The sequence below is a fragment of the Echinops telfairi genome, unplaced genomic scaffold (genome assembly GCF_000313985.2).
Source record: "Echinops telfairi isolate 266 unplaced genomic scaffold, ASM31398v2 ScPeMD7_3509;HRSCAF=4178, whole genome shotgun sequence".
Classification (NCBI taxonomy): Eukaryota; Metazoa; Chordata; class Mammalia; order Afrosoricida; family Tenrecidae; genus Echinops; species Echinops telfairi.
Window position 1 is genome coordinate 1,295,448 of NW_022107407.1, and position 18,785 is coordinate 1,314,232.

Genomic DNA, 18,785 nt, shown 5'->3' on the forward strand with positions numbered 1-18,785 from the left:
TTTTGAGAATGATGAGGGAAATGAATGTACAAATGCGCTTTACACAATTGATGTGTGTATGGATTGTGATAAGAGTTGTATGAGCCCCTAATTAAATGATTAAAAAAGAAAAAAGAAAACCCAAATCCTCACAATGGGACCAATACACCACATCATGATAAATGAAGAAAAGCCTGCCACCAAGGATTTCATTTTGGTTAGATCCACAATCAACACTTATGGAAGCAGTAAGAAACCAAAGGATGTATTGCATTAAGCAAATCTGCTGTACAATGATCATTTTGAGGATTAAAGTATGCCCAATCTAGAAAAAAAAAAAAGAAAAAAAGATCATCCCCTAAAAAAATACCCCAGATCTGCATAATTTGTGGTGGTGGGGACTGCATTCGTGCTCTTCCCCTGGTAAAGAAAAGATAAAAAAGAATACCCCAGAAATTACTGATATTTTTGAAAACCTTACAGAGTAGCTTGATCAATATTCTAATTGCATACATAACTGTTGCTTAATGGTACCAAACTTTAAAGAAAATTAATTGAACTTCCCTCTTTAAATATTACTATTGAAAAGACACTACTTTGCAATCAAATTAAATTTCAATCAAATTAAATTAGTAATGAAGTAAAAATAAAAATCCAATTTAAGTTGCTTTTACAGTTTCATAAACCCTGTGGAACAGTTTTGTTCTGTCTGATTCATGGTCATTACATGTTGGGATTGGCTCAATGCTGTCGTTTGACTTGTAGATGTGTACATGTGTGCATGCTCCCCCTTATCCACACCCAATTCCCAACTCTGCAGAAGAGGATAGCTCAGTGGCACAGCTCCTCGTTTGTGTGCTGCCCTGACACTATTCACACTGCTCGAAGGTTTTGTGTAGCACTGGCCAGGGAAAGCTGGGAAATGTAAGCAGGAATGAAAAAAGGGGTCATGACTACTAACACCAGGCAGTTTTTCCCTGACTCCAGAGAGATGCATTTATATTCCAAACGAAACATCAAACTGTGCTTCCAAATTGTAAAATCCACTGCTTCAGGACAGAGGATCTACTTCTGTCACAAGTGTCTGGAGGGCATCATACTCAAGGACTTCTCAATACTGGGAGAAAGTAGGGAGAATGTCATGTGTGACCTCAGATCCTTCTCTCATGCCAGAAGGAGGGCCTCTGCACCAGCGCTCTTTCCTTTCCACCAGAGTCATACCTGATCCAGTTCAACTGTCCGCTGCTCCCTCTGTAGGAATTTCCATTGCTGTGTACTTATTATGAGAAGAATCGTGTATACTTTGAGCAAAAGGTTGGTAAGGAACACAGCTGTGTTTACTTAGTTAATTTTACCCAATCATGCAGGGCAAAGATATAGAATATGGGGAAGTTTCCCTCATTTTAAAGGGAAGAAGCATGACTTTTTAAAGTGTTAAACTCTGTATTTAAGTAGAATATGGATTTTCTTCAGTTTAAGAAATTGTTATCCTTATGGTTAAGACTACTGAGATAACCAGCTCTAATTTAGATGTTTATATCACTATACATGACAATACACTACTATTTTGCCTTTTGATGGGGTGCAAGGATGGAGTGGAGGATCATAAATATGCATCTCAGGAGATTTGTAATATAACTTTCTCCTGGAAGAGAAAACTCATTTCCAAGATCACAAACAACACCTCCTAGATTTTTCCTACTATGTGCTGCCACGGATAACTAGAACCAGAAAAGTCTGGGTAGCTTTGGACAGGTCCATCACTAATAGCAAAAGAAATAATACCACATCAGTTGAATGTCCGTAAGTACTACTAATTGCATACCATAATGTCTAAATTAACCTTAGAATTTTAGGGTTTAAAAACTTCATTTTATGTGTCCTTTACCAATACTTGTCCTACATACTGGTATGACATCCCCTACGGGGCGCCGAATGGTTAATATACTCAGCTGCTAACCTAAAGGCTGGCAGTTCAGTTCTACCCAGAGGTGATTCAGAATAAAGGCCTGGTGATCTACTTCTAAAACATTAGAATTTGAAATTTTTATGGGAGACAAGAAAATCCTATGTAGCACAATTCTCTTACACACATGGAGTCACTGAGAATCAGAGTAAACTGGATAGAAAATATTGCATATGAGCATCTTTAAAATGCTGAAGAACAAATTATTATTCACAGAAGTTTCTATTAGGCCCACAAGCTATGAAAAAATGTTACCACCTACCAAGAAAAAAGTACTGGATTGGAAACATCAGATTCCTTTATTTGTTTTCAACAAGATGCCTTTTCTATATTAGTCGCTTTAGCATTCCCACATCACAAGGTGAACTCTGGTATTCTATGTGGAAGTGCAGAGTTACCACCCTTATATCATATGTTATTATCATGATCCCAAGTTTCCCTGACCTTTGCTGTGTTCAGTGGCTTCCTCCAATCGGAGGACATGTTTTGAGTTTTCTTTGCATGCACTTCATTCTCCACAGTGAATGTGCCACATCATTTACAGCACGTGGTGCTCTCGCTGCAACTTTGCAATCTTAATGGTGATTCGCTTTTTTTTGATAAGTTGTTTTGTACTTGAAAATCTAATTAAACCAGAAGGATTATTCTGATAGAATTGCCAATTTAATCCAGGGTTGCCACCTGAAATCCAGATAGTTTACCCTGGAGCAGTGCAACTAGTTACCCACTCCAAGTCAAGAAGAGAGAGGAGAGAGATGCTTTTTTATTTAGAAGGTATACCAATGACGAGACCACAGCAATGCAAAACACACAGACTTTGTGGTGTCCTGTTTGAAATCAGAATACACAGAGAACATATACTTTGGGCTTTGGAATTCACAATGTCGTGAGTCACATACAGTTTACATTAACGTGGGTTTCAGGGTAACCAGAGAACAACTGTTTTCTGTGAGCAAGCAAACAGAACAATAAGATTCCTTAAACCTTAGGCCAGTCTCAGGATGCCTTTCTAGACTGGTTAGAACAAGTAGATAAGACTCTCAGCGTTATCCGGAAGAACAATGGGGCTCTCTACTCCTGTAAGGAGTTGGAGTCTTAGAAACTCTCCTCTGAGGTTGCTATGAGTTGGCATGGGTTCAATGGCAATGAGTTCGTGTTTTATGTTTGTACAGCATTGTCTGGCCTTTTGAAGTGACATTTGCATCCAACCGCTCTGCATTTGAGCAATGTAGTAAGTTATAAAATTTCCATAGGGATCACATTAAGTAGAGTAACTTAGGCTAACTGCCTAATTTGTAAGGGGGATCTTTCTAACAACATTAAGTAAACTAACTTGGGTTATAACTCCAAGAATATAAGAGGAGAAAGTGAAAACGGATTTAAAGTGGAGTGTGTAAAGATTGTTATAGCTTGAATGCCAAAGAGATAGCCAGAGAGCCTGATTTAAAAGCTATCAGGATGTTCCTCTCAGAGTGAGCAGCCCTTTACCTCAAATGCAAGTAGGAATCACAAGAGCTGTTTTTAGAAAATCTGTAGAAGTTGCACATCACCACAGTTTTCCCGGTGACTGAGATGAATGCCTGACACCCACTCGCCGCCTGGAAGAAGCCTGCTCAAGTAACCCCTCTAAGTCATTGATTTTACCTGACCCCATTCTCTGTTTCCAGATTAAGGTTCTGTAAGGATCTTCACCAACTCACCAAAATTTGGCCATCAGTTTTCCCTAAAAGCAGCATAAAAAGACTAGCCCCAGACAGCAATGAGATTCAAATAATTTAACAATCGGTTCACTATCTACGTATTGAAATAATATATACCAAAAGGTAATTTATTATTTCATACAGTTAATACTCAAATAAAAACAATAAAAGAGATACATGCACAAAACTATATTGTTGTAAGAAAGAGTTTTAAAATATCAATGAAAAGATATTAAATAATACCTGACAAAAAACAATAAAACTGTTATTTAAGGTATTTCCATATGGCTTCTTTATTGGCATCCTCACTTGCAGTAGTTTTTGCTTTTATCCAAGCATCAACAGCTGTGTGATTTGTCCTTAGCTATCTTTTCACTGTAGGAGTAGGATCCCATGCCTTTAGAGGTAGGCCAGTCAGACAATAGTGCGTGTGATGGATATAGTAGAAACAGGCGACTTCTCTGCTCTGAACATGTTATGTTCATCTTTGGAAAATCACTCTCCACTTCTCCTGAACTTACACCATTTGTTCTGACAATATTTTTAGTTCTTTGAACAATTCCAGAATTGCATAATTCACTTATAATAGCTCGTGGGAATCTAGAGCTTAACACAAAGCTGAAAGGAATGGCAGCATGTAATGCTTTGAATGTTTGGCACGTTTTTCTTTACATTATACATTTATTTACTGGAGTAACAAATTCAAGGGAATAAAAATATAGTATTTCATCAAATGAATAAATGAATACTTCCAGCATAGTTCTATTTTTTTTTTTATCTCTGACTGGAACAAACATTACTACAGGTGCTTAGAATGTGCTGTTGCACAGATGAACATTAAATATGAGTAAGAAACGTAACTTTGTGATTTACATATTAGGTTCCTCCACATACCATGGAAAGAACCATTATAACAAGTGTCACTTTTTCCACACACAACAAATAGTATTGGTTGTGCTGAACCAGTGCAAACTAGCAGAAATCCACCACTGACTCCAGAACAAATCAGGTTAGGAGATGAATGAAAGAGGAAGCCAGAGAATATTAAATCCTGAGTGTTACCATAAGTTTCTCCCCAATTTATGAAGGGTTAGGCATCTTCTTTTGTACACATTATAAGGAGAGACCAATCCCTGCAGAAGGATAAAGTACCAGGGCAGTGATAAAGAGGAAAACCAGGGACAAGATGGATGGACACTGTTTCTGCATCAATGAATTCAAACTCAAGAACGATTGTGATTATGGCACAGGACGTCAGGTCACTATGTTCTGTTGTACATAAGGTCACTATGACTTGGAATCAGCTCTGTGGCACTTAACGACATTATGCTCCTGCCTGACTATGGATGGCCTCTAAACTAAGTATATCCTTTGTTTCCCAGAAATTACTTCCCCACCCATTTTACAGCTTTCATTTTCATGTTTAAGATAAGTATATGAAAAGGAAGGAGGATGAAGGGATTTTCATGTCGGCATAAAAGTGTCTGTGTAAAAGCTGACATCCCAGCAGCCCTTAATTGTGGGGAGTGGCCAGATATTCCACCAAACTGCCACCCACCTGCTTCATTCTGGGGATAGCCAGGTAGTGACAGAGAAGATTAAAAGAAGCAGTATTAAAATCTACACTGTAAATTGTATGTTTTATCCTTTATCACTTTTCAAGTCTAAAAGTTATCATAAACACAAGCTTATCTACTTTTCACATAGCTACAAATCTGCTATTGAAATATACTCCCTCAAATTCCCAAAGCTATCATAGAATGAAGATAGGGATATTACCAGGTGATACTGGCTTAGATAGCCATTGAGTAGTCTGTAAAGAAGAAACCATTCACTTTAGTGATTTCACGTAATTCTATCACCTTGTCCTCAATGTTTCATATCAGACATTAAGCATGAATTGGTCTCTTAGGGATAGGCTCACATTAAGCTATTAAGTGTCTGATTGATGAGTCTGAAACTCATCATAGTACTTACTCATTAACAGTTTATGCAACAGTCTCCTTCCTGTAGCAAATTATGTATGTGGGAATTGACTTCCCACATTTATAATTCAAAAGCATTTGTCAGCAGGAAGCAGTGAGGAAAATTAGCTAGATAAGGTTAGTCACTGGTGCTGTCACAATGCCAGTGTGTAAGAATTGGCTTGCAGAGACTGATTCAGTAGGTGGATCAGTCCTCTGTCCTACAAGGTCTCTGTGAGTTGGAACAATCCAATGGCAATTAGTTTCAACCAGCTGCCATCCACTGGAATCTGATTCACACAACCCTGTGTGTGTCAGAGGAGAAACATGTTCTATGGGTTTTTCAATGGCTTGCATTTCAGGAGTATAATATTGCCAGGCCTTTCTTCCAAGGCTTCTTATACATCCATTTTTTTTTTTTTTTGGTTATCATCTGTGAACTTAACTATTTGCCCCACCCAGAAACACTAGAGGCACCTGGTCCTAAAAGTTACCAAACTAGGGATGTTTACAAAGGGGTTGTCATAGTACAATAAAGAACTTGGTCATGGAACCAAGAGACATTGGAGTTCCTGAAAAGATAAGGACAGGACAGCTAGCACGGGAGACTGAGGGAAATATTTCCAGAATAAAGAAGAAAACCAGTGAGTATGGTGTCTCTCTAAGACAGGGAAGGAACCGTTCCAAGGCCTTTTTCTCCTTCATTATATTAGGTAGTAAGTAAAAATTTTTTAATAGGTGACGGTCAGTTGTGTAAGTCAGTGTGTGGAATATTCACAGGCCTCAGGACCTATTAATTTAGGTTCTAAAGAAAGAGTATGAATGGCATCAGCATGGGAAATGACATTGCAAGGAAGAAAATGTGTAACAAAGAAAATTGGAAATGATTTATTTGAAGGAGGGCAAGAGACTAACTTGGATACAGTGGAGGATTGTTTTGGAATAGTGAAAATCAATTGAGAAACATGGAGTGTGGTTAAATCGCCAGGCATAAAATGAGTTTGAGCTTGTCTCGAATAAAGAGAATTTGAATATTTTTAAGGCAGTGGTGCTAAGTAGAGCGGGGAGTGATTTTGTCCTCCGGGGAACCAGAGGCAATGGATGAAGACATTTTGAGCTGTCACTGTAGGTTGGAATGTTACTGGGCATTACTGGATAGAAGCCAAAGATGATGTTCAACTGATAATCTTAAAATGCGCAGGACAGCCTCCCAATAAAGATTTTCTTTTGTTGTACCATCAAGTCATTTCCAATATCAACAGTGTTGCAGCTGAGAAATGAAGCTCCAATGTTTGCCAGAGCCCTTTATCTGCCCTGGTAATAATACCAGTTGTCTGTGCTTTAAACAGTTAGTCACTGACTTATCTCTGCCTCTCCCTTTTGTTTTCCTTTTTAATTCCAGATAGAAATGTAGAGACAACTGTTTCAGCATTGGGTGTCATGTCCTGTTTACATGGGTGGATGAGGCTGTTTTTCTAGCTTAATTTCTGAGGTTTCATTTTGTTATACATTGGTCTTTTATTCTCTTGTGATAAGCCAAGGGATTGAGTGATACAATTAAATTTAATTTTGTGCACCTGAATGTAATTACCTTATTACCTCAGATGCTTTGGAGTCAGCATAACTAGTTAGTTCCCACTCTCCGCTAAGTGAGACAGTGGCATTAAGCAGAGAATTCAGTGTTGAATTTTTCTTAGAAACATTAGAGCTGTGCATTGGCCAGCCTAATGATGGGTGTTACTAAGTAAAGAGGGACCAGGCAGTGAATGAACCTCAGTGTTTTCAGAGTGGGGATGAAGAGCTGGAGAGGATGTTGTTACCTTTGTCAAGTGCAAGCTGAGTGCTGTTCCCAGAACTTGTATCGCCTCCTTTATTCCAGTGCTATATGTTCCACATGTACGTTGGAGTACGTGCCGGTGGGGGCATTGGTGATGAGATCGAAGACCCGGCAGGAGATGAATATGAGATTTATCGAATCATCTTTGACATTACCTTCTTCTTCTTTGTCATTGTCATTCTCTTGGCCATAATACAAGGTAAGCAACATGCTCAGAGAAATTTAAAAAAAAGAAATCTAGTATTGGATTCATGAATGCACTCCGCTGCCAATACACCTTGTGATGTACAGTTCTAGTCTGGCTTGCAGAACAACCCCATGAACAGGAGTGAAAACCACATCAGCTGGTAGGAATTATTAATTTTTTCTACCAAATAACACATTTCCTTTCAGTATTTCTTCAATGTGAAATCTATGGAGAATAAGCAATGATGCTTGAGGTTCTGCAATAAGGGAAAGATACATCCAATTTTCCTTTGTCTTTATTTTCAAGTGATACAGTGGGGGAAGCACTTTTAGTCACTGAGACCAGGGTTTAAATTGCCTCCCTAACATTTTGTGGGTGAGCCATTTCACCTATACATTTATAAAATGGAAATTATATAAATGTATAAGTTATGGGACTAGTGAGAGTCCCATCATTTATAACCATCTGCAGCCAGTTATTTACAGACAAGGAAGAAAGTTCTGGAGTTCTTCTTCCAAGAATTAACCAGTATAAACCCATAGATTATAGCAGAGATTTGTCCCTGCTGAGTGCCGCATAATCAGCATACCATAAATAATTATAAAACTGTAATTATTGCTGGGTGCCTAGTACCTTACAGACACATTCTTAGCTCACAACAACCTTATGAGAATGGCAGTGTTCTCCATAATAAGTATAAGTAACTTGGCCAAAGTACATGGCTAAAAAGTGTTAGACTAGAGCCCAAACCCAGGCAGGTGGAGTGAGAGTGCTCACTTAAAACCATGGTGCTGAACTCACCCACTAATTCTTTCTTTTAATACAGAGCAACTTGAAGGATGATATTTTTCTTACTCAGAAAAATCACTTCCATTGTCTTTTTCCGCTTATACTAAACATTTATCCTGGCTTAAAACAAATGTCTATAAATGTGGCATTATTGGTTAACTTCCACAGATGTAAAATGGTCCTTAATTTTTTCTGGTAAAGTGCAAAGACAGGTTTAAAGGACTAATAATTCATTCTTTATGCCCATTTGGAGTGTAACAATAATGTGTTGTACAGAGTCATAAAACACTTGTTAGAAAATGTGCAGCTGATGAGTCTCAGGAGGGGAAAAAGGTACGGTTTGTTGTTTGGCACGGTTACAAAAAGATGGGAGAGCATGTCAAAGGCAAATTTCTCACTGTATTTGTTTAGAAATACAGTAATGATTTAGTTTCAAATTAGCACTGGAAAGTTTTATCAAAAAGTTTTCTGTAATTTCTAACCATAACCTCATCAAATGCCAAGCTAAGTAAAGATTTTTCTTTTTCATTATTCAATTTTTGAACAATTTTTTTCAATAACTGCATGTTTTGCTCACTCAAAAGATGTAACCCCACTTCTTTAGTTAGAGTATCAGGTACATACTTATATTTTATTGTGCTTTATCATATGAGTGTATATCTTCACTGTCCTTCAAAAGATTCACCAAAGCCCTGTAAATTTTACTATTATTCTCTTATTGGTAAAGATTGCATTGTGTCCTTCTTTCATATCAGGTTTAATTATTGATGCTTTTGGAGAATTAAGAGACCAACAAGAACAAGTCAAGGAAGACATGGAGGCAAGTCTCTTCATTTCTGATTTCCCTGTTTTGGTTGCCTTTATCAGACAAAAAATCGTGAACATAGGAAAATGAGAAAAGGGATAATGTTTCAAAGTTAGGAAATAAATGTGCTTTATTTGAATAGTGCACTTGTCTCTGGCCGAGGTCAGTTTCCGTTGTGCAAATAGCAATTTGGTGTGTAAAATATTACACATGCCAAGAGTAAAGGGATATCGTCTCTGCCTCCTATGAGGATAGTGACTATTCACTCAAAAACCTTGATTCTCTGATATGAACAAGCAGGCAGAGGAGAGTGTGATGGGCTCTTTATAGGAACCATCCATGAGTATGACATCTCTGGTGTTGGTGATCAATTCATCCCTGGGGCCTCAGAGAAGACCCCTGTACAGTGGAATCCAGGCCAAGGATTGGAAGTTAAGCGTGTGTTCACATGTCCACAAGTCCTTGAAGGATTTTGTTCGAATAGGAGAGAACAGTGTACTTGAGGAAACTGCCTTAAACCTTCCTCACTCTTGCCCTTCTCCAGAGATGTCATTCATATTGTGTGATGTAAAAATGTGATCCTCTGAGATTAGGAACCAAACCCAGAAGATGAGAAAAGCCATTTTTTCTTGTAAGCATAAGTGATTCAGGATGACTGAAGCATTAAGCGCAAGAAATTATGTTGGCAAAGGCAACCAGCTAATAAAGAATGTAATAAATAATTTGGCAAATTTATAGTTTAATTTATAGCGTGTTGGAAATAAAAAAAAGTGTTTTAAGTGGGCAGCAATGAGGTAATGGAATTACAATTTTAAAAGAAAACTGTGCTTTAAAATGTGAAGAATAAATTAAAATATGGTAAGACCGGGGATAGGGAAGTGGTTGTCAGCATTTTCTAGGTTGTGGTTTATGAATCTTTTGCTAAGATAATCCCACAGGGATATCAGGGTACTAGATGGATTCAAAGGAGTTGGCAATGAGCCCAATATAGAGGCGTGAACAAGGATGATAGCTAGGTTTAAGCCACAAACAAGCACCTGGATGGATGGTGGTATAGTTACCTGGACTGGATCAGCCACAAGGAAGAATAGATTCCTGGGTAAAGCTGATCAGTTAGATTTTGAATCTGTTTAGCTTCAGAAGTAGCAAACAGGATAACATAAATACTTGATAATTCTCCCAAAGTCATGAGTATAGCTTATCCGCCATCAGCAGTTGTTGATCAGTAAAGCAGGAATCATTTTGTGATCATCTTGATTCTAGGTCCCAGAATCAAGGGATCATAAACATACCTTGGTGGTGGTATAAGACAACTTGAGTTGCAGGGAGTGAGTATCTATAGTCCCACAAGGAAAATAATGATAAACTTCCTTTCAATTGATAATGTATGCAATTCTAATCCCGAAGTAAAGGGCAGATATTTGTAGGTGCCGTATATCGCCTTTATGGACAAGGGTGTGGTTTGGAGTAGGAAAATATAAACATAGCAAGTCCTTCATGCCTAGAGATGCCTTCTGGAACATGTCCAAAGGTACAGCGGTGATTCAATGATAGAGTTCTTGCTGTCCATGACTTAGAATCAATTCCAAATCAGTGCACCTTATGTGTAGCCACCACATATTGGTCAGTGAAGGCTTGACTATTGCTAAAATGCTGGACAGGTTTCAACAGAGATTCCAAACTAAGATGGACTAGAAAGAAATGATGGAGGTCTATTTCCAAAGATCAGCACAAAAGCCTTACAAATCATTTCCTTCCATTGTGCATACGGTTGCCACGAGCCAGGGACTGGCTTGCTTTTTGCAAACAGCAAAAAACAGTCTACCTGAGTATTATGCCTATAGTGAGCACATAAAGTTTTCCTGTAACAGTCTGGTGTTTGGCCCTCCACAAAGGGAAATACACTGTATCTCTTCGCCCCCGCCCCTCTTGGGTGTCAGATTTGAAAGGAAGTTTATCATTATTTTCCTTGTGGGACTATAGATACTCACTCCCTGCAACTCAAGTTGTCTTATACCACCACCAAGGTATGTTTATGATCCCTTGATTCTGGGACCTAGAATCAAGGTGATCACAAAATGATTCCTGCTTTACTGATCAACAACTGCTGATGGCGGATAAGCTATACTCATGACTTTGGGAGAATTATCAAGTATTTATGTTATCCTGTTTGCTACTTCTGAAGCTAAACAGATTCAAAATCTAACTCTTGGCTCAACTATCCTTTCATCCACATGTATTGAGTAGGCAAAACAGCTAGCTTTGGTACGATAGGTTATGCACTGGGCTGCTAATTGCAAGGTCAGCAGTTTGAAGCCACCATCTGTTCTACTGGAAAAAGATGAGGCTTTCTACTCCTGTAAAGCGTTATAGTCTCTGAAATCCATGGGGTGATTCTATAAGGCAGTTCTACTCTGTCTTCTGGAGTCTCTGTAAGTCAGAATTGGCGCAATGGTGGTGCATTTTTGATTAAGTGGTGGACTGGAGTCCATAGGTAGTGCAAATGGTTCACAAACTTGTCTACAAAGCAAATGTGTAGCATTGGAGTTCAAACAGTGGTGTCTGAAAAAAGGTGGGGGGTCTCCTTCTAAAACATGAGGCATTGGAGAGCCTGTGGGGCACAGCCGTGCGCTAATATACATGGGATCACAAAGAGTTAGAATTGATTCCACCACAACTGGTTTGTTTAAGGTGTGAGTTCTGTTTTCCTTTTTTGTTTTGTGAACTCTGACACTTTTCTATTTTCCCTTGCCTTCTAGACAAAATGTTTCATCTGTGGGATAGGCAACGATTACTTCGACACAGTGCCACATGGCTTTGAAACCCACACTTTACAGGAACACAACTTGGCCAATTACCTGTAAGTGTGAGCCATTCCCCACGTTCACGAGTTCTCCTTCAGCTCAGGAGGCTTGGGAAACATGAGGAGACATGGCTTCTTTTTCTCTGTATTGGCATTCCGGCTTCAGATAACTTCTGCAAGACTGACAGCTGGTAGCACTCTTTCGCTCTGAAATAGACGCTCTTACGGACTGAGGTTACACTTGTGTGTGGAAGCACGATAAAAAGTTGCCCTGTTAAAAATACGTAAAGTTCCAAGTATTACATAGCACTCACCATGCTGCTCTTCCTGTGTTTTGACTGAATCTCATATTAAGCAGAAGAAATGGAGGGATGCATTAGAGATAAGCAAATGGGCTTTAGAATTGACAGATTTGTGACTTTGTACACATTACTTTACCTTTCGATATCTGAGCCTATTTATTATGTGACTCCTTTCACATGGTGCAGAGGTGTGTGTTCAGCTGCACTGAGCCTGGTGTACAGCAGTTCCAAACAGAGGGAACTTGCTCTGTGCTTAGAGTTCATCTCTTTTTGAAACTCAGTTACTAACAAGCCGAAGCATATGATCCACACAGCATGTTTGCTGTGCAATTTGGACCTATTCCTTTACATCAACAGTGTGAACAATTAGCATATACCATGAAGGGAAGTATATGGACACATTGGAGCAGCAAGATGGCAGGCAACTCAGCACAGTAGAGCATCTGAGAGCATCTGAAGGCTATTACGGCCGTTTCCTCAGGATCCAGCTGAAGAAATACATTTAAATCCGAGTCTTTTAACTAATGCCTCAGTGTGTTTCTACAGCAAACCAGTGAAAATGCAAAATATCTAATCAGGAGTAAAGAAACTTCAAGGAATCAATGCCACCAAAATTATTCACAGCAGTAGAAATGCCATTAGGAAAAGATGACAGGAAACGTTAAAGAAAATAATTTTATCAAATATTCATAAATGTTTTGTGGAAAATAGACTTTGATGAACATATTTTCTGGTAAAGTGAAAATTGAAAAAAATTAAAATAGATTTAACTATACTTAATTGAAACTTGATCAAGACATTAGAACTCATTAAGTTCATCTTCACTTTAAATGCATCAGCATCAATTCATTTCTGAAAAACAAGTTTCTATTTCTAAACTGAAGCCGAAGTGTTTGCAAGGTAAAAATCAGCCAACAGCTCAGAAGTCAAATAAAAAAAGCTCCTTACCTGTTTCTGGTGTGATGTAATTAATTTTCAAAAAAATGTACTTGTGAAAATGGTGCAAGAGGGGCACCACATCCAACCTCTGCTGGCTGCCCTATTATCATGAGGCATGGTCAGACATGCATCCACCCTCCATCCTTTACCTATGCTGACACCAAGCATTCTTCCCAGGGCACTCTCCTTCTGTGCTAGGTTTGATCATTCATATAATTCATTGCAAAGGCCACACAGAACTCACAGACAAAACTCAAAATCGTGAGGCTCATTAGTGAAGTTAATAAGTTACCACACATCAGGATCAGTAAACAGTAAGGATATGGTCCTTGGTCCACATCAGCACTTCTCCTCAGTCAGCAGCCAAGTGCCTCCCTGGTCCTCCTCCCGCCAGTCACTGTTCCCAGGGCTTCTCCTTCTGTGGGCCAGGAAGCCTGCCTGCTGCTTTGCCTCACAGCCGTTAAAGGAACAGGCTCTACACTATTCCTCTACTTTGTCTCATGGTTTCCTTGCCTCAGCCTCTAATACCTCTGATCTCAGCCTTTGCAGCTTCAGACAGATCTCAACCATGCTCACTAGTGACTAGTGATGGCCCTAAGATGTATACTGTATAGATATATCCCTCCTTAATCCTGTTCATTAGCATAGCAGATAAATCTCTCCAAAATGTGTTTATAGAGTCCAGAATTTATAAAATATATCACATAAGGAATTATAGCTAGAAGGGCCATATTAATTAACTATAGCTCAGCATTTGTGTTGGTTTTTCTTGCTGACTATAGCTGAGTGCTGGCACAGAACATGTAAAACTTGTCCTGTCTTTTTAGCTGGTTATTTTATTTCATCGGTTTTTGAAAAGTCTCTCTGTCTCCTTAGGTTTTTCCTGATGTATCTCATAAACAAAGATGAAACAGAGCACACAGGTCAGGTAGGTAAATAGTGTGTATAAGTGCTCCATCTCTGAAAGAAATAATAGAATTCTTACAGGAAACAAAATGTGTGCATTAATCCTTTTGGGAAGAATCACCTTCCAATATCCTAATTTTGTTATCATATTATAAAATTCATATCTTCTTGGGTGAGTGTGTAAAATTTGCTTTGGTTGAAAATAATTCTAATGCCACACAAACATGTACATATAGACATATAATGTCACACAAACATGTATGCATAGACATATAATGTCACACAAACATGTACAAATAGACATAATGTCACGCAAACATGTACGTATAGACATATAGACATATAATGTCACACAAACATGTACATATAGATAGCAGATGATTCTAACTGAATTACAGTTCAGTAGTATTGTCAGTTAAAAAGAAATATATTTGAAATCGACCCCACTCCAGCAAGAGTTTAATGTGAGGTAGTTATAATACAGCTAATAATAATAATATTTTAGAAGAACCCTCAAAAACAAATAACACAAAAGATATTCTTGTGTTTATTATATTATTGTCAGAATGAAGATTCATTATTTGTGTGTTTATTGTTAGAAGTAAGTAAGGCCTGATACAATTAGTTGGGACTCCATAGGTGGTATATACTGTTCATATGCTCAGCTGATCAGCAAAAAATTGGCGTTTCTAGTACACTCAGAGTTCCCTCAGAAGAAAGGCCTAGTGCTTTAGTTCTGAAAAATCATCCATTGAAAACCCGGTGGATATGGTGAAAACTAGATAGTTCCCAGCCATCAAAAAGAATAGTGTCTGGAGTCTTAAAGGCTTGCTTTCAAATAAGCAGTCATTTTAGTGAGATGTCAAAGAAGCCGACACAGAAGAAACATGCTAGTCTGAGTAATCTAAGCCGACACGGAAGAAGCATGCTAGTCTGAGTAATCCAAGGATGGCAAAGAATACAACCCAAATCTGAATGGGGGAATTATATCAGAGCTTAAATAGTGAAATTCTAGTTTGCAAAAGGCTAAGGATAACAGTAAAGTCCAAAATACTTCATTATCCATACATAAAATAAGCCTCCAGTGATTTTTTTGTAACCATAGTCGAGGGAAGGGAATAGCCTGGTTATCAGACAGAAAGTGTTGTAGAGATGATTTTAGTAGATTAAAATGAAAAATCTGAGTGATTAAAACCTTATCACTTGATCTCCCTTTTGACAAATTTTGAATTTTCTCTGGTTTTCAATATCTTCTGTTCTCTTTAAACCTGGGATTGATCTCTATGGTATTTTGTTATTGTTGGGAGCCTTTTTGACTCTGTTATATATTTTTCCAAGCGTTTTGGTTGTGAAGCCCAGAATGGGTGAGTCTATAGAGACCCTAACTAGGATGCATTCCATTACTAAGGAGTCCTAGGCAGGGTGCATCAGGGGAGTTTGGGGGGTAATGGAGAGCTAATAAGAAGGAATACAAGAAGGAAGAAACTGTTTTACAACTGATTATAGTAGCAAATTTACAACACTTCTTGATATGACTGATATGAATTATATACCGTCTGGATTCTGCCCTAATAAAATCTTTTCTAAACAAAGAAAAGAGAAGAAAACCCTATGGAATGCATTTCTATACTGACACACATGAGATTGCCGTGAGCTGGGGTGACTCCACCCCAGTTGGTTTGTAGTCAGGAAGGATCTAAGTCCGGCTGTCTTCAATCATATAAGATACTTGTAATAAAATTGAATTTCTTTCTGTTATTTTATAGTGGCACACATTGTAGGGAAAGACATACTGTTAATATATTTTCTTTCCTTTCACAGGAATCTTATGTCTGGAAGATGTATCAAGAAAGGTGCTGGGAATTTTTCCCAGCAGGGGATTGTTTCAGGAAACAATATGAAGACCAGCTGAACTAAACTCAGATGCTAATGACCTCCACCTCTAGAAACCAACTCTTCTCTCCTTTCTCTAGACTCCCTCCCTCTCACTCAGAAATATTTCCTGATTTTGTGAATAGCCAAGGTTGCATGCTTTTGGGGAGCATTGCAGCTGTTTCTGAAAGTGTGGCTGCAGCTTTACCCTCACCTTGTGTATTTACTTTGGGAACAGGAACAGAAGAATAATCCAAATTCATACACAGACAAAAGAGGAACTCTGGAAATGAATCCATTCTGGACATTTGTCTGTCATAATCCAACTTTACTAGACAGATTTTCTTCTGAGATTCTGGACAACTTCTGGAACGATTGTATTTCCCAAGAAGCGTGGTTCCACATTCTCCTGGTCTTTTTAGTTCATCATTCTGAAAGGAACTCTCGAATGGTCACAGAGCACTGGAGCACTTAGTATACTGCTGTGGTCACCAGTTGCAAAGAGAAATAGTGCCTTACTATCTGTGGGTTGAGCTATGCAGAAGAAATGTGCATGAAAAAAATGTTTATTTTCTTTAATTAGACTTCCCTCCCCTCTCCCCCTTAGACCGACTGTGTGAGTTGTTTTCATGTCTTCATTCTTTTCTTTGATGGGGAGGGTGCGGAAAGCGGTTTGTGTGCACCTTTTTTACAAAGAGTGAAGACTCAGGACAAGAGGGGCCTCTTCTCATTCAGCTTAATTCACATTTACCCTCCCCTGTGCTTTTGCTCTTATTTTGGTAATGCTCAGATGCAAGATTGCAACTTTATGAAATCTTTGTAGGAACACAAAAATACTGCAGAAAAAATACACATTGAACATAAATAATTCATTGCATGTTTATTATGCAAGTTTAAACAAGAAAACCTTCAGAAGTAAGTTGATCAATGTGCGAGAACTTTCATGATAATTATAGTAATAAAGTAACTTGGGCTTAATTGTATATTTGGAGCCAGTGTCATCAGCCAACAATGTGATACATATTGAACTTGACAGTCTTTTTTTCCCCCCTTTTCTTTTTCTTTGGCCACCTGTGAACAGTGCTTGGGTAAGGACTTCGCATCAGGCTGCCATATTTTAATATCAAAGCTGAAGCAATATCCATTCAGGGATTTCATCAGTTGCATAAAAAAAAGATGATACTTTAAATCACTCCATTTTGAGTCCTTTTAAATGTAATGCTGATCATTACATATAAAAAAAAGTCAGATTCAGAATGGAGAAATGTCATTTTGCAATCATTGGAGCTCTTTTATTACAACTCTGCTCGTTAATTTTAAATTGTAAAACTGCTCTGATTAAACTATTTAACTAACTTTGCGCTTTCTTTATTTCAGTTATGTTGAAGTTGGCATAGGGTGATTCTAAACATTGTGGTGCAGTGAAAACCTGAACACTGTCGGATTTTCTTATCTCTAAGCTAGTTTTCATTGTTATGGGAATTAGTTTCTTTTATCAAGAGAAAGAATTATGGTCAGAAAATGTATGCAAAGATGGAAAATTTTATTATACCCACTGGAGGAAATTCATGCTATGATCTAAAAGTTAGGGAGGTCAAATGACAAAAATAGCTAAGCTTGCAAGAGTGCTGGGGGAATTTAAAAGTTCCTGAGGGGAGCTCTGGTAGTATAGTGGCATTGAACTGCTGTCTGCATGGTCAGCAGTTCGAAACTGGCCTTTCTAGTCCCATAAAGAGCTACAGTCTGGAAGCCCATGTGGGAGTCACTATGAGACATCATTCACTCAATGGCAGTGAGTTTGGTTTGGGTTTTGTGGGGCATGCAGGATTTGAGAATTTCAAATACTCTGTTCCCAACAGCTGACATAGGGAACACGGGGTTCCGGGGAATATAGGCCTAGGGGTAAAATATAGTTCACAACTTGGTGACGGTTCTCAGTCTCTGAGCCAATAGTTATGTAAAATGGCTTAAAGATTCCATTAAGAGGAAAAAAAATTCAAAACAAAACAAAAAAGAAACCCTAATTGTAGGCACTCCTCTGTGATCTTTCCCCACAGTTATACAAAAGAACCACTCTCATCTCTGTCTCTGTTCTAGTTGTCTTCTGCTCCCTTGCCCAGTTTCAGAATGATGGCGTTTCAGTGGTAGAATTCTTAGCATATTCACACGTGGATGACCCAGGTTCAATTCTTGGCAATTCACTTCATGCACAGCCACCACCCAAATATAACTGATGCTGAACAGAATCAATGGCACTTTCAGACTAAAGCCTACTAGGAAGATTTCTAGAAGGATAAAACCCTAAATATAAAATATATTCTATACAGATCCCTTTAAAAGTCCTAAAAAGTGCAAAAATGAAAGAAGGAAAGAAAGAATTGTATGGATGAGGGAGACCATCAGCATAAGGGCATATGGTATCCAAATATTTAATAGCTAGGTTTATATAGAATGTAGCATAGTGATTACACATTCAGCTGTGATCCACAAGATAAGCAGTTCGAAACCACCAGCAACTTCACTGGAGAGAAATGGGGCTTTCTTCTGCCATAGAGAGTTGCATTCTCAGACATTCACACAGGGCAGTTCTACCCTGTGCTCTAGAGTCACTATGAATTGGTATCGACTCTATGGCGGTGAGTTTCGGTTTGGGTTTTGGAAAACAGGAACTTGTCACAACATCATGATTGACAACAGATCAATTCATCACAGGCAGAACTATGGAACTATGAAAGA

General features: G+C 38.4%; 1 protein-coding gene across 1 annotated transcript in view; it reads left to right on the plus strand.

Annotated features, from left to right (window-relative positions):
• RYR2 (ryanodine receptor 2) overlaps window positions 1–17,405 on the plus strand; it is an 805,653-nt gene extending 788,248 nt beyond the window's left edge. Inside the window, exons 102-106 of the mRNA XM_045294222.1 lie at window positions 7,489–7,645; window positions 9,178–9,242; window positions 11,987–12,087; window positions 14,148–14,199; window positions 15,999–17,405. Coding sequence (XP_045150157.1) covers window positions 7,489–7,645; window positions 9,178–9,242; window positions 11,987–12,087; window positions 14,148–14,199; window positions 15,999–16,094 — 471 coding nt within the window. The 3' untranslated portion in view covers window positions 16,095–17,405. The remainder of the gene's footprint in view (window positions 1–7,488; window positions 7,646–9,177; window positions 9,243–11,986; window positions 12,088–14,147; window positions 14,200–15,998) is intronic.
• Window positions 17,406–18,785: the final 1,380 nt, after the last annotated feature.